This window comes from Dermochelys coriacea, chromosome 9 (genome assembly GCF_009764565.3).
Source record: "Dermochelys coriacea isolate rDerCor1 chromosome 9, rDerCor1.pri.v4, whole genome shotgun sequence".
Classification (NCBI taxonomy): Eukaryota; Metazoa; Chordata; order Testudines; family Dermochelyidae; genus Dermochelys; species Dermochelys coriacea.
In genome coordinates, this window is record NC_050076.1 from 37869709 (window position 1) to 37892876 (window position 23168).

At 41.1% G+C, this 23168-nt stretch overlaps 1 protein-coding gene across 20 annotated transcripts in view; it reads right to left on the minus strand.

Moving 5' to 3' along the window:
- Positions 1-328: 328 nt before the first annotated feature.
- Positions 329-23168, minus strand: part of ACSL3 (acyl-CoA synthetase long chain family member 3) — a 114165-nt gene continuing 91325 nt past the window's right edge. For 10 of the 20 annotated variants that reach the window (XM_038416204.2, XM_043491560.1, XM_043491559.1 and 7 more), the window contains 5 exons: positions 17446-17520; positions 15787-15978; positions 13111-13225; positions 8216-8373; positions 329-4719 (listed from right to left, as the gene is read on the minus strand). In XM_038416204.2, the coding sequence (XP_038272132.1) occupies positions 4559-4719; positions 8216-8373; positions 13111-13225; positions 15787-15978; positions 17446-17520 (701 nt within the window). In that variant the 3' untranslated portion in view covers positions 329-4558. Of the gene's footprint in view, positions 4720-8203; positions 8374-10478; positions 10635-11627; positions 11918-13110; positions 13226-15786; positions 15979-17445; positions 17521-23168 lie in introns of those variants that run through there. The other 10 variants (XM_038416190.2, XM_038416192.2, XM_038416188.2 and 7 more) reach the window with 3 other exon arrangements.

A 23168-nucleotide genomic window follows, 5' to 3' on the forward strand; every position in this document is an offset into this window, starting at 1 on the left:
GGGAAAAGGAAGAATTATTAGAGGAAGACAGGAATGTTATAGTATGTCACACATTTGCGCAAAAAGGTTTCCAACAAAAGGAGAAAAATTCAGAGTATGTCCCCTTTGAAAATAGCAACATTCTGAATGGTCTTAATTCATCACCATTTTTAAAAGTGGCAAGAACATAGTTTATATGTGAAGGGTTAGATATGTCCTCAGCTGATGGACAAGTATACTGTTCCACCAAGTCAATGGAGTGACCCTAATTTACACCAGCTATGGTTGTGATCCAGAATGATTTTTTCAACACCCTGAAAAAGTGAAGAACAGGAAGTGCGAGGCTTAATTTGTGAAACTCAATTTTATCTTTATTTTTGAAACTTAATGTCCAATTACAAATAAATAATTCATACAATATAAATCAGTTATGATATACACTTTTTCAGGCAGTTCACATTAACAACCAAACCAAGATTACATTGAAAATGAGTTTGCATTAAATAACCAATTATAGTATTATACAACTGGTCATTCAGTTACATTTTCAGACTGGTCTAATATGTTCAAACTTAAAAAGAGACCCTTCCTCTTAACCAGTATGGAAGACACAGATGTAGACAATTTTCTTACAAGCTCAAACGAATGAATACACCACATTTATTTAAAAAAAAAAAAAAGCTGCAACACAAGGTCTAAGTGGAGTTCTAATACAGAAGAAAAGCTTGCCAATTTCAGCAGCATAAATATAAAAGTTTACTGCCATGGACTCTTATCCCCTGTGGCAGTTTCTGCCTAATTTTACAAGCTTTGTAGAATGTTTTTATGTAGGGTTTCAATTCCATACATTTCTCTTCATCCTATTTATAAACTTGATAGCACATATCTATGTGCTATATTTTTAGTTTCAATTGCACACAGCTTTGAACTTCAACTTCAGCAAAATGTTTTACTGCTGAGAAGACACAGCTTCCCCTTGAGGTACAGTCAATTTTTCTGTAAACTGCAATAGTAACAGCATCAGTAAACTTGCCAGGTCTTTTCTGACCTCTAATTTTTAATTTCCTAACCACATCCAAAAAAGCTTTGTTTATTCCCTGTAAAGAACACTTGTGACATCTAGATTAAAGTGTCAGTCTAAAGTCTTGAAGCATTTCAAAATATAACACCAGAAGATGTGTGCCAACTATTCATCTTCCAGTTCTGGTTCTTACTAGGTCAGTTAGTCCTCTTTTATACTGCAATTCAAAATTCATACCTATATACATTTCCACATGGGGATAAGTAGCTAATGATCAGTACTATCCCACAGATTCAGAATTTTAAATTAGTATGTCAAGATGCTTCTTTTCAAAGGCCAACTTTTAGGGCCAGAATAGACTCTCAGCTGCAGTTCCCACCCCATATTCTTATATGAGAACCTTGAAAACATGGAGGCTAAATCCATTCCATCAGGTTGCTAGATTTTTTTCACTTTTGAGGGCCGAGAAAAAAGCCCCCCAGACCAGTTCATAATTGGAGTCTGGCGTCCCGTAGACTGCTACCATTAGGGTTCCCATGAACCGCCTCCCAATTGAATTGTTCCTCTGCTAAGCAGCTAGCATGGCCCATGATCACAAGATGAAAGGATGGTGGCAGCTCAAGCACCCAAGAGATATCATTGCTCGATGGACTACAATCACAAGGGACAGGTGCATTTTAATGTCAGTTATGGCATGGGCTCCTTTTGTGGCCCTGGTCATTTAATGTACCTTTTCTGCCTTAGAGCCTGCTCCTGAGAAGATCTGAGTACTCAGAACAAGTGACTTCAAAAGGAGTTGGATATTCAGAACCTCGTAGGATGAGGTCATTTGTTCCCCCATCTTTGAGACAGGATAATAATACTTACCAAAAAATGTTTTTTAGGCCCACCCAAAAATTCAAAGGCCTTTTTCTCTTTAAAATTGTTCTACTGGTTTATTTTCACTTAGAGGAAACAAAAGCTTTATCTTTTACAAAACCAATCTGATCTCAACAGAAACTGGAACTATTTGTCTACATCAACTTAAAAGTACATCAGAAAAGAAAATTGGATTGAAAAACAGATGCAGAGTTAGATTACAGTTCAACCTTCTGGCAGAGCTGGAAGGAAAGTGAAGACTTATTTCCAAACTAATGTTAAAACATCTGTTCATTTCTGTGATTTATTCGAAGTGCAATTAAGAACTTAACAGCATACTTTAAAATACAATTTCTTTCAGAATTCTTCTTCTGGGTTAATCAAATTTAGAATTTTAATACACTACATAGTACAACAAGTGGTCTTAAGATGCTGGACATATTACGTTAGCCATTTTTTGGATTATTTTTGTTTTTCTATGATCACAAAAAAGCCATTTGCAACTTTAAGCAAAGTATATCATTGCTTCAAATACAGGTTCTATTTATGAACCTTATTGCTTCTTGATGCCATTTGACAGAGAGCAAATCTATATTATATTAAACATTTTTCTATTACTAAAACATGATGACACTTTTCCTTTGAACTTGGCAGTTCATGTGCTCCCATTCTTCAATCAATCACTTTCCTACATTTAGTCTTATCTGTATATATCTATCATGTGTTTATAACTTCCTTAAGATTCAGATCATGTATAGCCTGGATTACAACTGCCTCATTACTCATACAAATGTGATTTTGAACCCCTTTTAATTCTGACAATTCCATTTGACTAAATACACCAAACCTCACCAAAAGGTCCAGAGAGTTCTCTAGCACCAATGACAGTGCAAATCCATGGCAATCCAGTAAGAGCTATTAAAAATACAGCTCACTCTTCCATTATTTAAGTGACTGAAACTAGGTATGATACATTCAGCTTTCACCAGCACAGGGAACCTACCTGACTTTGGTCTCCTATACAACTGAACAAAGAGTGAAAATTTTCATATACTTCAGAATTAATTTTTTCATCAGTTTGTGTGAAACCTTCTCCTAAAACTCCCAAGTTAAAGCTTTACCAATGTTAACAGCAGAAAAGGTTGGTTTTAGGTACTGCACGTCTTTTGTACAGCCAATGCTCTATTATCAAACTATTGCATCAAGCAAGCATGAAGACCTGACTTTTTACATTATAATTTCATATACCCTATGAGGAAAGAGATTTCAGCAAATTAAAGCCCTTTTAATATCTGGTCCATCACAAAATTTACTGATGTATGCCTTTCCATGTTCTCATGTGACCCTGATCAGAATATTTTCTCTAAATTAATATATTAAAAAACTAATAATAAAATACATAACTGAAACCAATCTAGAGGCTCTCACTTTAGACCTAGCTAGCACCCAGAACTCTGGAAATGAAAGCTTCACAGGACTATTTATAATAAACTAAATCAAGAATTTGGGTGCAACAATTAAACAACCAACCAGGTAAAATAAATATGACTCTTAACGTACAATACTTCAGACATCTGCCTTCAAAGAAAAAATGATGATAAACAAAAATGTGAAATTATTAATTTAGGGGGAGATTTTTAAAGGCACAAATGGCAGTTAAGTGCCCACTTCAAACTGGTACCTAATGGGACATTTTGGGCCTTTAAGAAATTTCCCTCCAAAAGATTTGGGCCCAGCTAGGTTTGAACACGACTGTTATCAATGATTTACAAACAACAAAACAGAAAACCTGAATTGTGTACGTAAGACTGATGAGAAAAGACGATTTTGCTAAAATCCCGCCAAACTTTCTGAATTCATTTTACTTAACACTTAAAAGTTCTCACAAGACTTAAACAATGTAACTTCTATACAAAATGGCCTGAAGATATTTTAAAAGTGAATTTCAATATTAGACAGATTATTCACAGATGTAGCTTTTGGTGTGTTAAATAGAATCTTTTGCATTAATAAAGCCTCAAACAACATATTCTCCAGGGCTGTCTGCATATATACAGTGCTGTGCCATGCCCACCTTTCTTTTTCAGGTAAAAAATAAAATATTTAAGGATCAACCATCAGGCATATATTTCAGGTGTATTTCACAAGTCAGAATGTCAGACTTTTTCTTTCTTAAATTTACAAAGAACAATTGCACAGCAACAAAATAATCTGGTCTTCCGTCCAACAGTGATTTGATTTATAAGCATTTTCAGATTACATAATTTCACAACATCAATAAGTTTTTATATTTAAATACTTATATAAAAAAGGCCCCCAGAATAACCATTTCTTACATAGCCAAGTTATCCACCTGTAGACCCAAACTTAAAAAAGTTGCAAACCGAACATTATACAGGATTTATATATCATATTTAAAAACTTGAGGCTTCAAAATCACAGTTTCCCAAAAGAACTCAGGAAAATCCACATATTGACAGGATAGCAGAAAATACTGGAAAGAAGGAGACAGACACAAGTTTGCTGCCTTAACATTTTACTAATCCTGACAGTCAAAGATGTTAATGTTATCAGAAGTAACAGTTTAAGCTGAAAATGAGGAATGGTGTTTTTGTGTGTTGGTCTCAAGTACTGAACATGAGATTCAAGTATTTCCTATTTGATCTGAGCTCACTGTAGAAAAGAAGTGCAGGAAAAGAATTATTTTGTTTTTCCATACATTCGATCAATGTCCACCTGGTAGTGTGATGTAAGCTCTCTGCGTTTTAATTTGAAGGCATCTGTCACCAGACCAGTCTCAGGGGTCCAAGGATCAGGGCTCAAACGAATTTTTACTGGTATTTCAAATTTCTCCAGATGAGCTGCAATAATAAAAAGTACAAATAAGAGAAAGATTTCAAATGTATGTGGGTTTATTTTTGTTGTTTTTTCCCCTCCTTAACTAAAACATAGATTGAGGGGCTAAATCGTGCTCTCACACAGAAAAGCCAATGCTATGGGGATAAAAGTACTCCTCCAACTTTAGTTTGATGCCACACAGAGAGGTCTTTAAAGCATGTGGCGTCACTGGATCTCTGGACAATTACATTCGATTACCATGGAATATGCCCCATGTGCTTGGGCTTTTGTGCTGCTCACTGGGTTTGCAAACGTATGCACATACATACAGCAGAATGGCTCACTCAAGATCTATGCTGCCAGGCCTGTTTTCTGACCGACCCTCTGAAAGTAGAAGGCGGCATGGAATTGAATTTATTTAGGCTCAAAATAGTGCTACTTTCTGATGTTTATTTCTCATAGTATTTCTAGAAAGTTGCTGGGAGAACATGTTGAGTACAGTAGCTGATCCCCTTGCTACAATATACTTCCCCAAACCTGCCCAACCCTAATTATACACTGTTTGTGCAGCTGATCTTCAGCGAACTCACTGGAGAGGGAAACTGAAGGAGGACGAGAGAGGAAGAATGTAATTTACATTTTACTTTCCCCCTTTCACTGTTTTCCCACCCTTTTTGTTCTCTATGGAACACAATGGAGAGGAGTGTTTAACTATTACTCTTTAGCATGGAGGCTAAGATTATGAAGTAAAGTAAAAGTAAAGTCAATGGAACACTGAGCTAATGAAAACAAAGAGTGTATTGCATACTGAATGCTCATTAGCTTACACAATATTTAACTTGATATATTATCTATTAAAGTTTCTGAGACGGACAAAGAGAAAAATGGGGGTTACTTACCTGTAACTGGAGGTTCTTCAAAATGTGTAGTCCCTATCTATATTCCATACATGGGTACACACACTCCATGTGTCGGAGATCAAAGATTTCTAGCAAGTAGAGTTTGTCGGTCCACACATGGGCAGTTTCTTCATACCAAGGGCATACATGGCAATGCAGATGGATGCCTCTTCAATTAATCCTTTTACTGCGAATCCAAGCGGATCAAAAGCAGAGGGGAAGAAGGGCAGGAAGTGGAATACAAATAGGGACCACACATTTTGAAGAACTTCCAGTTACAGGTAGAGTAACCGAGTGCTGGTCCCTATGTGTACCCCACATGTGGGTGACTGGTAAGCTGTATTCGAAGAGGAGGGTGGTGCAAGGATGCAGTCAATATAGATGCCTGTAATACTGCTGTCTCATCTGCTGCATATGCAGAAGATGCCTGGACTAAGATATTATCTTTGAGAGATATGGATGGAACTCCAGATTGCTGCCTTACACATGTCCAGTATAGGTACTTCTCAAAGACATGCTACCTGATGTTGCCTGTGCTCTAGTAGAGTGGGTCCTCAGCCTGTCCGTGGAAGGGAGATGCGCCAACTGATTACAAAGAGCAATACAGATATCAATTTAGAGAGTCCCTGAGCAGAAATGCTGGTCCCCCAGAATGCTTTGCTGTAGTGACAAATAGTCTAGGAATTTTCCTAATTGGTTTCATTCTTTGCACACAGAACTCTAGAGCCCATCTGACATCAAGGGAATGAAATCTCCTCTCCCCATTAGAAGCATGAGTTTTAGTGAAGAATACCAGCAAGTGAAGAGACTGCTTCACATGAAAAACTCAGAAATTACCTTGGGGGTGATTTTTGAGTGAAGGGAAACCTTCTCCTTATGAAACGTGGTGTATGGTGGGTCGCCCATGAGTGCTCCCAGTTCACTCACCCTGCTGACTGCTGTGATGATGGGAAGAAAGACAACCTTCATGGAAAGATGGGACATCAGGCATATGGCAATGGTTCAAAAGGTGACCCAGTAAGTATTGACAGTACAAGCATAGGAACAGACTTCTGGTTTTCTCCAGGGGTTCTTCACCCCCACAATGCTCTGAGGCCCTGCCCACACTCTGCTCCTTCCCCCAATGCCCTGCCCTTGCTCCACCTCTTCCTGCCCCCACTCTGTCCCCTTCCCCGAGGCCCTGCCTCCATTCCACATCTTTCCACCCCTCTCCGAGGCCCCTGCCTGCCTGCCACTCACTGCCCTCCCCCAAGCACCTCCGTGAGCCACCAAAAGCTGTTTGGCAGGGTCACCGAACAGCTGTTTAGTGGCACCGCCAACTAGCTCACTGGGAGCATCGCCAAACAGCTGACTGGTGCTGAGCACCGGCTATTGTTTTTAACATGGGTCCTTCAGCCTTGGAGCACCCACAGAGTCGGCACCTACAGGTACAAGCCTGAGGTTCTGCTGCAATGTTGGCACTGCTAATGGAGGGAAGATCCTAGTGAGACCCTTCAGAAATCCGACTAGTCAGATGACTAAAAATGGATTAGCTCTCTACTGGAGAATAGAAGACATTGATTGCAGCTAAGTGGACCTCCTGTGAGCTAATGAATAGTCCTGACACCTTGAAGGTAAGAAAGTAGTCTAAAATAGCAGATGCTTTTTCTGAGGATAACTGGCTCTGTTGCGTCCACGTAGAGAAACACCTCCATTTTGCTAACTACCATTTTCTGATGGAGTCTTTTCTGTTGTGATTGAGAATAGTCTGAATGGCCTCTGATCATGGCTATTAGAGGGGTGCTACTCATAGACTGAGGCCAAGGTACACAGGGTTCCCTCTGGCCTGGAACAGACTTGTGTCTCATGGCCTTCTCCATGAGGTCCTTCCTCAGTCAGAGCTCTCGTCTCTCACTGGTCTGGAGAGGGAAGGAGCAGCAGATGCTGCACTTAGTGGAGATATAAGACTCCACAGACAGTAAAGGCAGTAATGGTGGTCATTGCTGACCGAGATGTGGGAGGGCAGGAGATACGGTTCTTAAATCCTGGAACTCTGAGAATAGACATAGTTCCTGAGGTGGGGACAAACTAAACTACACCAACTAGACTATAAAATACTAAAAACGTTACAACTATATACAATTATATATGCAGATTATGAAAGATAAAGATAGCTTCAGACACAGAAGATTCCGATTGAGGCCACATGGTGGTAAGAAGGAACTGGAAAAGCATCTGTCCTCACTGCTCTTTATACGGTCAGTATGGGGTATTAGGGAAGCAACTGTGCAGGTGCAGACCAAGAGACATTACTTACTAGAAATATCCCGTCTCAGACACATGAAGCACATATGTACCCATGTGTGGAAGTCACACAGAGACCAGCACTCTAAGAAGAATTACGGAGACTATGTCCCCAACCCCTCCTACACACAAAAAGCATCCTCCTGTTAAAGTCAAATTTTGCAGAAAACACAAATATTTCATTATAGGCGGATTCTATTTTGGACACAAATTACTCATAATAAAACATCTTTTATAAATTCATATGCCTATTTTGTTTCTACTGTTTTATATTTTATACTTTTACAATACATTAAGGAAATACACAAAGGAAATACAAATTTACCTGACTGCTCACCTGAGCTAGCAGCTTCAGTTACTACTTTCAGTACCTCTTTTTCCATTTCAGCACTGGTACAGATCTCTTCCCAGGTTCCTTTAAATCCTTTTTTTCGAGCTAGTTCTGTAAGTTCCTTTTGATTTGGCACAACAAATGCAATGACATAAGACTGGAAACTGAGAAGTATAAAATGTACTTTAGTATGAATTTTGTAACGTTAACAATTAAGTCATTTAAAAACAATTATAAAGTTAAACTTTTTTCTATTTAATATATATTGATTTTTAACTTTTGTTCATCTAGAATCTCACAGAATAAGTACACAGAATTGAACCTCTGCCCTTTTTTAAATAGGTAGACGTTTGTATTACTGAATATGGTTACTTATGCCATAACAGACCCATGTAAGTATTAAGGAGAAATATGATAGTGGAAGAAAACACACAATTTAGAGTTGTAATTAATACCTAACTATAATGTCAGATTAGCCATTTTTAAATGTAATTTCTTTATTATGAGATAATTTGGATTGCCTATTTACATAATGAATAAAAATAGGGCATATCGGGTTCAAATAATTCATCGAGGGGCAAATCTTAACCTGCCCTTTACAGATATGAAAAGTCCTCTTGCAAAGGAATCAGTGCAGTTCTGCTATACTAAGGTGAGGGGACGCAGGGCTCAGCCTATGCAGAATGTGAACACCTCATGCATAAAGAGGATACCAATTCTGGTAGGTCTCACCTGCACCTGTCACACTGGAGTATGTGGGGGCTGAATCCCTCCCTAGATAGATCCACTACCCACTGTCCCCGGGGAGGTGGAGTATAATAGCAGACGTAATTGACAAGGGTATTTCTCCTTGATGTTCCAAGGACTGGTGGACAATTGCAGCAGGTTTACAGACATAAACGCAGGCTGGTCTACGAGTGTCCTTGACGTCAAGATCTTTTGGAACTCAGTATTATTTAAAATTAATGGGGAAATGACTGTTTGTCCCCAGGAGCACTGTGGACATTAATGGTGTGGAGTTTTGTCCAGTTATTCCGGGAGACCCAACTTATCTCTTGGTTCCCTGGCTAGTGAAGCCATATACAGGCCGCTTGGACAGAAGGAAGGAACATTTTAATTATTGCCCGAGCAGTTGTACAATGGTAGTTGATTGTGCATTTTGTCATTTGACAGGCAGATGGCACAGTTTATGGAACAGATTGGAAGCAGCAGAGGGAAAAAAGGTCCATTATAATTGCATGTTGTGTTTTACACAATATTTATGAGAGCAACGGGGAAAGCCTTTTAGGTAGATGGGAGACTGAGGTGAGGAGATTTGCTCAGAGGTTCGAGCAACCAGCAAGGCATCCTATACAGAACACAAACACCAGGGGAATGCTGTCAGGGATGCCTACTGTTTGTATTTTGAGTCACATGCCTGAACACGTTAGCCAGTGGGGTGAGTGTTCGGATGCAAACATTATGAGCGCTGGTGTATGGTGTGTGGGTCGTTGAAGTTGAATGGTCCCTATGTGCTTTTGTAAAAGCTGATGCATTATTTCAGGTTTATTTAAAGGATTTTCTGTGTTAAATGCATTGATGACTCATAATGGATGTATTATGTATAAATAGTTTTATTATGAAAAAACAATAAAACACCAAATACAAACCTTTAAATGAACGAATGGGAAAAAACTGTATTTGGAACCCCATTTAACTAATCAATCTTCTTAAATAACCAAGTGAATACAAACCTTTCACAAGTGCAACAGTAAGAAAATTTCAAATACAACGATTTGGAAGAGGGATGCAGAAAGTTAAAGGCAAGTATACACCTTGTCTCTTCTCATCCACATAGGTTGAGCACTTTGGCTCAAAATTCTCAGAGGCATTGTAGGGCTCAAAAGAACTGGACTCCCAAGTGCCTAGAGGTTGGATTTGAGAGGTGAATGGGAACTGCTAGAAGCATTGCTGTGGGGATGCAGAGGTTAGGAGTTAGTGCTGGTCCCCTAGCCAGAATTGTCCAGGGTCTGAAGAACATGGCTAGGTCCCAAATTATGGGACTGCAGGGACTGCTGGTCTAGCAGAAGCATGTTTTCAAAAGGATGTTCTTAGGATAGCGTCCATGAGTTGCCTCGGAATCTCTCTGCCTTTTTCCATGCTCTCCTTCACCATGGTGATGCCATCCTTGGCCACAGCCATACTTTCACTGGTCACTGCGACGCTGTCCTTGCTCACTGCTACGTTCTCCTGGGACAGCTGCACTTCTTTCTCCCTCACTCATATACAGTCTCCACTTCTCAGCCAGCCTGGTTTTCCTCTGTGTCTCTGCCATGAGTTCTGCAAACACCTTGTCTTGAGTCTTCTTTTTTCTCCCCTTCAAGTTGACCAGCCTGTCAACAGTTCATATCCTGTCCTTGATGATCTGGCTATTGCAGGGCAGTGGCTGTGGAAGAGGGGGCAGAGGAGAACAGTTGCTTATTGTTCAAATCACAGACAAATCATGATAGCTTTTTTTTTGGTATGTATATGTGACTTTACCTCCTTGAGACTCTTGCCATTCATGGGGGAACCTCAGAGATGCTAAGTGGTCTGCATGTACAGAGGAATTTGGGTGCATTTGGATTTCAAATCTACTGTATCTGCTTTCATGCTGTTGGGGTGATGTGGTTGGAGCTATGATCCAGGTTTGGTTTTGCAGTTTTGTTTGTGCCCTAGAGGAGCTTCTATGGCATTGGAGGTGTAAAGGAGGGACTATAGGGAGCAAACTGGATAGTAATTCCCTCTACATCGCCTTTAAGCTGTCCTCACTCTCCATGACTTTATGCTGCCATGGCCGACTAAGAGGCAGAGAATGGTCTTATTCAAAAAAGCAAAGGGCAGTATCTTGCTGGTCAGTTATTCACCAGGATGGCCCCCTCAAAAGCACGGCAGGAGTGGAAGGAGCTGACAAGCTATGCTGGGAGGCATGGGTGCGTGGCTATTCCCTGTAATATGCAAAACAAAAATCAAGCTATTTCTCAATCTTAAGGTGTGCTATATCTCCCCTGTGGACATGGAGAAAGTATGGAAAAGGACAGGGTCCTTCAATGCTCATCAGCTACAATGTATTTTACAGGGCATTTGTACCTTAGAAGGGTGCAGTATTGTTTGTGCCTTAACTGGGCAGCCAATGTGCACTTATACCTCACATAAACTATGAAAACTAACCCAATTTCTTTTTCTGCAAACATGGTCTCAATCAACTGTTAATTTTGCACAAATGAATGCTTTTGTTATTGAAATATGCTATGAAAGGGGAGGGGGTGCACCAGAGAAGAAAGAGGGACTAACTGCAATTGCACTATGCTGGCTGGATTTTGAAGCTGTAACAAATGGGATGGGGATTTCTAGTTCATATCTGCCAACAATAATAATAAATTGTAAACACGATACTTACATGCTGAAGTTCCCTTTATGGGATATGACTCTTCAGGCCTGGCCTGGGTTTCTGTCTGGCTCAGCCGATGAAAGGTCTGTTGTAGCAGGGTCTGTTGTAGCAGGGCATGACTGGAGCTGGCTTTCCAGCTAGCCACAGTCAGGTTCCTGAGTCACAGGCTCTCAGGGAGCAGCTCCTCTTCGGCATCCTCCTGCTCATCCTCTGAAGGATCTAGCCAGTCATCGTCAGCGCGGGGGGGGGGGGGGGGTGTGCAGGCAAAATTCTCAGAATAGTGCCTGGGATGGGTTGTACTATAATTGGGTAGAATCCTGTCTACTTCATCAAAAATGGAGAGATCATGTGCCCCCTGATTGTCTCTTTTTATCTCTCATTTTAATGTTTCTCCTGAGCTTTTGGCTTCTTATCTGGCACTTGGCGGCGTCCTGGTCACAACCCCCACCCCAGACATCCACTTTGCTATGTCCACAAAAAGGTCCTTATGCCTGTGGTTGGCCACAAGAGTTTTCTGAACTGACATTTCTCTTCCAGGGGTGATGAGATCCAGGGTCCCAACATGGCTCCAAATAGCTCTGTGAGGCATGTTGTAGGGTTTCTCATGTGCTAGCACGTTTGTATCACCAGAATAATGATACACTGGAGTATAGGAGCAAATGGCCAAAATCTGGCTCTGCGCCGCCCTTTAAAGAGGGGAAGGGTCATCCTGGAAATTCGACACCAGGACAAGGAGGGCATACAAGTAAATGGACAGGTCATAACGGTTGACCTGAAAAGCACTGTGGGATAGCCATTGTAAGCATGCAAGAAGGTGGACAGCAACTGTAAGCACACAAACAAAAGACTAAACTAATTCAATTAGGAGCAAACCTAGTCCATTTGTGGAGGATTCCAGAGTTCCTAGGAAATGTGGAGTTAGAGTGCAACAATGAGTTGCATCATGCATACACAGGAATTTTCAAACCAGATTAACTGGATTCGATCCAGTTTAAAATCCCCATGTAGACAAGCTCTCAGTGAGTTGTAACAACATTAGAAGCTGAAGAGCGGTTTTCCACAGCTGCCTCAATGTTTAATGGTGGATGGGTCAGGTGAGTTCTCCCTTCACGCTTGCAGAGATCCTCAACATATTCAGTTACTTGCAGCAGATATGGCTACAAATGTATTAATTTGGTCAGGTATAAGTATTTATGCATCAATAAGAGATAGCTAATGCTTAATCTTTTCAAGTTTTAGATATGGTTATACCTGGAGCTGAGTGCATAGGCACCGTGCAAAACTTCAAAAAATATAAAACAAAACAAAACAAAGAGGGTGCCCTTGGAAAATTTCTACTGTTAAAAATTTGTGTTGGTTTATATTTCAGATAAAATCTCTTTCAAATGGGCAAAAAACTTGCAAGTTAGCAAAAATGTTTTATGTGCAACCACTGTAGTTTAAATATTAGAAAATGTTGACCCCAAAGTCTTGGACACATGAGCTCTCTTACCTGCTTGCATATGCACAAATATTATCTACCAGTGGAAGATTCTTCAAAGCCGCCTCAACTTTGCCAAGAGAGACGTATTCTCCAGCCTGGAGTTTTACAAGGTCTTTCTTACGATCTATTGATAAAGGGAAAAATTAAATAAATGTTATTTGCAAAATGAAAACCTCAAGAGCTTGCTTATACCCATTTCTGAGATCTAAGTGTATAAAAGCAACAAACATATTTGTGTGTTTTAAATTGGATAAATAAAGTTCCAGTTTTTGGTATTGCACACATTAACAAAAAGCAATCTGCCCAGATCATCAGATGTGTCATTCTACCAACTGTGATCCATATTTTAAACTACACAAAAACCTTTCCCCAATTAAATATTTGTATGTTTACTATATGTTTTATTCCAACTAGGTCTTCTAGTTATATGGTATCTTTATCAGATGTAACAATATCTATCAGCACTGTAAGCGAATATAACTGACCATAGTTAGAATTATGTGAAAAACAGTTTTTGGCTGAAAGAGAAGGTTACTCATCCTCTGCCGTAACTGAGGTCTTTGAGATGGTTGTCCCCATGGGTGCTCCACTTTAGGTGAATCTGTTCTCCTGCGCTTGTAATCGGAGATTTTTTGTAGCAGTGCCTGGTTGAGTCGCATATGCACTGTCCCCGTCTCGCGCTGCCTCTGGCAGTTACATAGTGCTGTGTGACCAACCCCTTCCTTGGTTCCCGCTCTACTGCAGAGTCTCTAACATGAAAACTGCAAAGTAGAGGGGAGGGAGGAAGGATAGTGGAGTTCCGGTACCTCAGAGATGGACGGTCTCAGTGTGGTTGGTACTGATGGGGTCTGATGTGTCGGGAAACATCTCTTTTTGGCAAATTCCCAAGAAGGGGAGGTCGGAGTCCTTTTATTTGTCACCTTTTCGGTGAAGTGCTCCTTCCTGTGAGAGGCTAGCAGGGAACCTCTGTCAGATGCCACCATTGGGGACCAGTGCCTGGGGGGTCCATGATCCCTAACCAGATGTCGGGCGCAGAGACTTCTCCTCATGACACCAGGATTAAGGACCGGAAAGTGAGGCAATATTTAAAACCCGGGGAGTCGGGCATGCCCCTTAGAATAGGGTTTCTCCCGTGAGGAAGGGTAACTATACTATACTAAGGGGTATCCTAATAACTAAAACTTAAATTCCTACATTAAGATTTTTTTTTTAAGAATAAAAGGGGAAGAGATAGTAGTTAGTTTAGTTTACTACCCTAATTAACTAGTATTCTAAAGTTAAGATAGGCTAAAAGTAAATCTCAGAGGTGCTGCCAAATGCTCCATCTCAAGCTAAGAGAGGTGGAGAAGGAACTGGGGGGGGGGGTGTTTGGGTCACACAGCATTATGTAACCGCCAGAAGCAGCACGGGACAGGGACAGCACATGTATGATCCAACCAGGCACTGCTACTAAAAATCTCCAATTACAAGCGCAGGGGCGCAGATTCACCTCAAGTGGAGACCCAAAGGGACACTCTTCAAAGAACTATGTTTCAAGCTGCTTGGCTCCTATACATATGACCAGAAACATATGCAGGGAATGCAACATTTTGTGGTATTTTATTATTTATTCTTCTAATTTATATTTTAACAGTTCATCTATTGTGCAAGACACAATAATTACAGATACAGGGCTCATTTCTCAGGTCTGGCTGAGGTCTCATTAATACAGGACCCAAGTGGGAAGGATAGTAAAGTGCCCCCCAGTCTTGGGGGTGGTAAGGGGTTGATTCAGACCTTGGTACAAGTGAGAGCAACTGGAAGACTGTTCTATCTTGCACCAGCTGTAATGGCTTCCAAGGGGCTGCTGCAGCAGACAGGAATTGCCAAGTGCAATGGCACTTTGGCCAAACCCCCTTTCCCTGGTCATACCCCAACATGCTCTCTGGGGCAGCCAAGTAAGCTACTTTTGCAGCAATACTGTCCTGAAAGACCACCGCAAAGGGACCTAGGACTTGGCCCATACCACAAAATAAATGAAGTCAATAGCAACAGTCCTCATTTTACTCTTAAATCAGTGCTCTGATTTTCAAGATTACTCAGCACCCAGAAGCTCCCACTAACTTCACTGGTGCTTCACACTTTTGAAAGTCCTGCCACTTATTTGGGTGCCTAAATATGGCCTTAGGAGCTTAACTTTAGGCACTTGTTTAAAAAAAAGTGTTGCCTGCATGTATTCCTCTTCTATTGCCTGTAGAGGACTCCAATTAATACCAAGACAAAGAAACACACCTTAGAATTACTGACAGCATAATACCAATACAACTTCACCTCTGCCCCACCCCCCCATCAAAAAACAACAAAACACAAACAAAAATCTCTAAAACTTAATACAGTAGTTTAAATAGCTCATAAATCTTGATTTAGGAAAGTAGACTCCTCTGTTGATGCACCCAATATCACAGCCAAATCTACATTAATATTGTAAAAGAGGGAGAACAATTGTAGTTTAAAATATTAACTGGAGCTTAGGGTCGAGGGATAAACATATTCCTTGGATACACGGAACAACATGAGCCCAAATGCCAAGTAGTCCACCACTTGAGAATTCTGGGTAACACCACTATAAAGTAGTTCAAGTATGTTGTTTACCTGAACTGTGTCAATTGATAGGAGTAAATTAATCGAATTCCTTAGGTAACTCACCAATTATTTTTAGACATCCATCTGCATGGAGCTCTCCAATGTCTCCAGTATGGAGCCACCTCTGTCCAGTCTCATCCACAGTGAAATCTTTTTTGGTTCGTTCTTCATTTTTGTAGTAGCCCATGGTGACATTTTGGCCTCCAATAAGAATCTCACCTCTAGGATATGGTTTATCAGTATTATAATATCCACCTAAAAACAGAGTTAATTATTTTCTAAACATGATGTTGATTTAAAAAAACTGAAGTTAAACAAAAAAAAAAAAACTACAAAACAGAAACTATTCCAAGTAAATCTATACAGTTTTCAATGGATTAATGTGTTTGGTTTTTTATCCAAATTAGATTTTATAGAGCAAGTTTAGATTAGAATAATTATTTTTGAAAGTATCTTTTTTTTACAATAAATTTGTGAATAATTTAACTAGAATATTAGTGGCTCCAAACCACTTTTAGCATCTAGTTAGAGAGGTGAGTAGGCACTGTTCATTAATGGTGAAATTCCTGTGTGTGCAGAGGGCCAACTCAAAGCATACATATCACCTCAGTCCCATTCAGGGGACTTAAGTTAGACATAAGCCTTACACTGGCCCAAATCAAAGGGGTGAATTTCATTCAGTGTTGTGAGACAAAAGCGCTCCAAAATAATAAAGCAGCTCCACCATCCAAATTAGAAGAAACTGTGAAGAGAGGCAAAGGACTGCGAGGTACTTCAAACATCTAATTAGACCCATTAGATTTGGCTTCTATTTAATAGGCTTCCATTTCTTTCTTTCTTTCTCTTATTACATTAATGCTAGTAAACTGCACTATGCCTATTGTGAAATTTTCTAACAACAAGAAGAGAAAATGTGTACTTGTAGTTTAGCTTGAACCACAGTGAATCCAACACCCCTGGTTTGGCACATACAGAGCTTTGTCTCCCATTCCAGTGTGTTGACATTAAATAATTCTCTAGCTAGGAGGGTACATGCATGCACACGCACCACACACAAGATGTATGTTCATACATCATGTGACTAACAAAAAGAAAGAAATACTACAGTAGATTATTTATATTATCCTAGTGCCTAGGAGTTCCAGTAATGGACCAGCATCCCATTGTGCTAGGCACTGTACAAACACAAGCTGTAAATCAGAACTGTTTAAAAATATTCTGTGTGTGCTAATAAGCAAATCTATAAATATTTATAACATTTTACAGTGGTTTAGGAGCTGATTTTTTTAAAATCAAACTTGTGTGCAACAAGGTAGGAAAAACAAACAAACATTCATCTACCAATCTAATATTATTGAAACACAGGAAGTTTCCGTTCATCCTGAAACAAAAACAGACTAATTCCATGGCTTTATTATACTAACCATCACCTATTTAGGCAAATATCAACAATTGTCTATTGCCTACATTTAAATTATTTAAACATTCTGTTCACTTCCTCTTCAGTAAGCAACGCATGCACGGTATTTCTTGAGGCAGATTTTTCTCAATCCTGCTTGAGCAAGCTCTATAAGGGAGCTTGGTTGCAGCTCACTAATCCTGTGCCACCCAGGAAACAGCTTTACACTGTGGAGGATTGGGCATAGTGCAGCCAAATAAATAAATACTGACATAAAAGGTTCTTACATGCATTTGAGTTTCATTACATAAGAGTTTTCTTACCTTTTTCCCAGTTCATTAATTTGATTTCACAGCAAACCAAAGGTGCTCCTACTCTCCCTGTAGTGTAGTCCCAAACTAAAATTAAAAATAAATTAATTTTCAATTAACAATTTGCAAGTAGTGATTAGAAATAAATTTTATTTATCAAAACTGAACAGAGTTGAGCTAATTAATGAATTAATTCTTAATTTTAGTTCTCACAACACAACTTTCAAAATGTGCAATTAAGATACAAGCATACTGATTAGGACCTTGATCCTGCAATGGGGGAGCAAGGCGAAGAACTCAAATTAAGTCAATATGGCTCTGGGTAGTCACAGCAGTCCACCCTCATGAATCACATTACAGGACCAGAGCCTACAGCTGTAAATGGATGTTTGTGTGCCTGCTGATTAAGTCAACAATAAATAAAATTTCACAATAATTTATCAATACTGAATTTCTTTTCTGAACTACCTTTGAACAGACACAATGAGATTCCAAGATGGGAATCCCCAATGCCGAATGATGCTCCATACCATATAGTTCCCACTTGTGATCTCCAGAGATCACAATGTCTGCTCTGGCTATCTGCCAAAGCATCCACACTCCAGGAAGGTGCACTGCTTGAGAGGGTGCTCTGCAAATGCAAGAGTTCCAGAGATTGACTGCTTCTACACAAAGAGGGGTGAACCATGCTCTTCCTTGTTTGTTGATATAGTAAAGTGTTGTCATGTTATCCAATAGGACTTGAACATGCAAGGTCTGAATGAAAAGTAGGAATCACTTGCAGGCTTTGTGCACTGCATGCAGCTCCAGAAGGTTTATGAGCAGCTGGGATTTTTGTTGTATCCAGGTAATCTGTCCAACACGTTTGCACAGATGGGAGGGGGTCTGTAAGGGAGGGGCCTGTAGTTCATCTTTCTGAGGGTGGTGAGGGACAAAGGGAAGCCTCGTGTTCCCTTTTTTCACACCAAGGGAGAGAACACAGAACTCGGGAGGGAGGGGGAGAAGAGGAGATCAATTTGTCTGGACTGTGTTTGTTTGGCACTGTCCATAAATCAAGCCTGTAGACATCAAAGTCGAAGTCTCACCAAAGGGTGTCACATACATACACAAGGCACATGACGTAGGCAGTTAGGACAGGTTCCAATCGTTGTCTGAGGACTCAGTCAAAGCTAAGTGATGAAATCCTTTATGGCTTGGAATATGTCCTGGGATAGGTATGCTTTGGCTCTCTGATTGAATCTAGGGTTGCTCCAATAAAGTCTATAGTTTGTGTGGAAGCTAAAATGGACTTTTTTATGTTTACTTGGAGTCTTGACAAGTGTAGGAATCTGAGCAGGATCAGGGTTGTCATCCATACTTAATATGGTGTCCCCATGAACAACAGCTGACACTGCTCTGTGCTAGCCACCATTTTAAGGAGTTGATTGCCTGTGCTGGAACCCTCAGCTAATCTTTCATGAGTTTCAGGGAGTGGACCCATACTTTTAAGATGAAGCCTAGAATGCATGTGATGTCTGATTGCATCCATGGAATGATCCCTATGCACAATACTAGGAGGCCTAACAGTTGAAGGCTCAGTGCAATAGCAGGCCTCTTGACATTCCTAAACATCACAAGGAGGTTTTGAATTTTCTGGAACCTCTTAAAGATAGACACCTCGACAGCAAAAATATATCTATGTCCATTCCCAAATGCATTATTTGGGTGAATGGAATCAAGCTTTTCTTGATATTGATAATAAAGCCATGCACTCAAGGAGATTCAAGGTCAGGGATGTAGCTCTATGTGCTGTTGCTACAGATAAGAGCTCTGATTAATGTCATCCAAGAAGGAATATAGGTGGATCCCTTGTGACCCGAGTCTGAATATGATTACCACCACCATCACTGTAAAGACAAAGAAGGCTGCAGACAAGCCAAATAGGAGCATCCAATATTGATAATGCTTCCTGACGTACAAAAACCTTAGGAACCCGAGATGGCACAATCTGATCATGATATGAAGTTATGCATTCATCAGATCCACCAAAGTCAGAAAATTCCCTTCGGATAGTGATGACACCTTAGAAGTTAGGGTCTCCATCTAAAACTTTGTTTTCTTCATCCACTTTTTGAGCCTTTTGGGATCTAGAAGGGCTCAGCTTCCCCCTGTATGCTTCTGAACAATAAAGAATCTCTCTTATAAGGGAACACTTTATATTACTTTCATATCCAGGAGGTAAGAAAACAGATTCTGGATTAGACCATGCTTTATGGGGTCATTTGAGATGGAAGACTGGATGAAGAGGTGGAGCCCATAACTCAAAGGAGCATCTCTAACTCACTGTCTCCCTGACCACTGGTCCATGGTTGAAACAACCCATTCCTCCAGGAAATGGGAAATCCTGCTCCCAAGCTTCAGCTCCAGGCAAAGACCTAGATGGTCTTCATCACAGAGAGAGGCTTTGGGAGCAGCAGGGTTCCCTCTTGGCTTTCCTCCCGAGCCACAGTTCCACAGCTTTCCTCTGGACAATCTGCTGTCTCTTCATTTCTGCAATGATGAAGGCCAAAAGGAATGCTTTTATTGCTCTTAAAGACATCCTGTGGCGTTTAGAGGGAGGGACTGTTTAGATTTTGCAGCATTGTCCACCTCTACTTTGACTAGCTTCTCTCTGAAAAGCCGGGCTCCCATGAATTTGATGGAGCACAGAACTTGCTTCGTGTGGCCATCCACCTTCCAGGCACGGAGCTTTAGGTGGCAACTGGTCACTGATCTGGAGACCATGACTTTGGCTGAGAATCTCATTGTGTCCATTGAGGTATCAGCAATGAACTCTATTGCCAGGGAAATGTCCTTTAAAACAGAGCCAAAGTCAGGATGATCTCTATCTTTGAGGATTCTGAGATCTTCCAGTCGGGAGAGATGTGCTTGCAAAGCAAACAGCTGATAGGGATTCACTGAAGGAGACTGAGAAGGCCTCAAAGTCTTTTTTGAGAGTGGCCTCCACTTTTTTTTTTTATCCATGGGGTCCTTAGGCTAGAACTCTCCTTCTGAGGGGATAACCATATCTTTAGCCAGAGATGCTATGATAGTGTCAACCCTCCTGGCCAAATTGGGAAGGGGGTGGGGCAGAAAGGAGCTTGGGAACCCTCCTTTCCCCATAGGACTCAGGACCCATTTTAGGATTTCAAAGGTTGGGAGGAGATTTGTGACCCTGCAAGTCTGACATCTCTTTCTTTTCCAGGCTCCCTTTAGGACTTACCCCCCAAGTCAACTGATCAGACTGTGCCATCTCGGTTCCTAAGGTTCATTCTTGGAGCCTCTCCCTGCTTTCCCCATAGACCCCTGGTCCATTTTTCCCATGTTGGAGTTGTGGTTACTCCAATGGGTGGGAGATCCCACATGCCTCTCTGACTCATAGCCCTGAGTTAGAGACAGAAGGCTGGGTAGAGGTTGGGCACAACTCACCGTCTACTAAGCCTGGGAATACAGTCTCACAGATGGAGCACCATTTTCTGCATTTTAGGCACCACTGCAATATTTGGATGGTTCAGAGGAGTCAGCAGGGAGGCACTGCAGCTGAAGCTCCAAACAGTTCCAACACCTGGCTAAAAAACTGGCCTCAGGGGGAACAGGGGCTGGGAGGGAGATAACTGCTCACCACTACCCCAAATCTGACAAAAAACACCCTTAGGCATATGTGAAGGCCGGAGCTGTAAAAAAATCGCTGTCCGGACACTGTAACAGAGACAGAGAAACTGGAAGCAAGCAAGGTCTGAGGGGGCATGGCCAGACAATGTGGCTCCAAAACTCTGATCTGCCTCTGTAGCTTGCAGAGAGGGGAGAGTAGCTCAGATGTCAAGAATTGTGGGAAATTCTGGGTAGCAGAAAAGAAGGCTTTTATACTGATGTGTAGTGCTGTCAATATTAGCAGTCTTTTACACCTCGACTGTTTGATGGTACCAGTGAGTTTTGAACTGATGGTCAGGGCAAGATACAACAGTACTGGCAATTCTTAGTCTGTTTAGATTGAAATGTCCTCCAGGGCACTGTATCAAACTCCTGATACTGGAGAATGAACTGGGCTTCTGTCCCTTTGTAGCACTGGCAGTACCAACAACTCCTCTCTCACTGTCAGTACTGACAGCATAGGTAGCATCTGTGTAGGACTGAGAATGGTCCCATCCCTTTGGCTATGGATGGTTTTGAGGTACTCTTGCCTCTCAATGACTTGAAACTGGTCCCATGCTCCTTGTGAGCGTCTCACACTTGTATAGTGGGGCACGGAGTCTCACCTGACTTAACGGGTGTTGTGGAGAAAGTCATCTATTTGGAAGGTGAGCTTGAGTGAGATTTCTCCCATTTCTTGTGAAAAAGTTCTCTCTCTTACCCTCCTCAGGTCTCTGCTTGGCAGGGTCGTTAGCCCTGCTCAGATTATCCTTGGATTCAGAGACACCATGCTCAGAAGGGGACTTCTTGGTGCCTCTGCCTGATGTACGGGGGGGCTGACAGCCAGAATCAGACCGGGGCCTCATTACATGAACCCGTTGTAATCTTTTAAGCCTGTATTCATGGGCTTGACAAGTCCATCTGAGAAAGGACCAGCAGATGTTGCACTTAGAGGGGATATGAGTTTCTCTGAGGCAACAGCACAAGTCATGGGTGTTGCTAGCTGGGAAAGCCCACAGGCAAGACATACAGATCTTGAATTCTGGGATCCTGGACATACTAGGCAGCCGTAGAAGGGGTGTCCAGTGGGGTAGGGAGGCAAAGCCCTAAAGACTACTAAACTACTCCAGCTAATTTGAAACTATCTAAAAACGTTTTAAAACTATGTAAAACTAACTAAAAATTCTGAAGAACGCTAGCTAACACTGCAGATACTGAAGAAATTCTGTCTCAGAATACGGGCAGTAGAAAGGAATTGGCAGTTTGGAGTATAAGGAGGATAGAGACACATGTATGGACAAATGGATACTGCTAGCAAGAATCTTCCAGTCTCAGGTGCATGTCACACATGTGCACCTCAAGTGGAACATACATAGGGACCATCACTCAAAGAACAATTTACTGCAGGGGCCTCAGGCTCAAAATATAGGTAACGGTAAAATGTAAGGTTTCAGAGTAGCAGCCCTCTCTCGTTGGAGTCTTTTTCAAAAACCAGTCGGAGAACTTCAATCTCTCCGGTCACTCAATTACAGACCTGAGAGTGGCTATCCCTCAACAAAAAAACTTCAGAAACAGACTCCAACGAGAGACTGCTGAACTGGAATTAATTTGCAAACTGGATACAATTAACTTAGGCTTGAATAGAGACTGGGAGTGGATGGGTCATTACACAAAGTAAAACTATTTCCCCATGTTATTTCTCCCCCACCCCACCCCACCCCCCCACTGTTCCTCAGATGTTCTTGTTAACTGCTGGAAATGGCCCACCTTGATCGTCACCATAAAAGGTTTTCCTCCTTCCCCCCTTCCCCTTCCTGCTGGTAATAGCTCATCTTAAGTGATCACTCTCCTTACAGTGTGTATGATAAAACCCATTGTTTCATGTTCTCTGTGTGTGTATATAAATCTCCCCACTGTATTTTCCACTGAATGCATCCGATGAAGTGAGCTATAGCTCACAAAAGCTTATGCTCAAATAAATTTGTTAGTCTCTAAGGTGCCACAAGTCCTCCTTTTCTTTTTGGTAAAATGTAATAGTCTATGATATATAGGTCAGACCAGAGGATATGATGGTCCCTTCTGGCCTT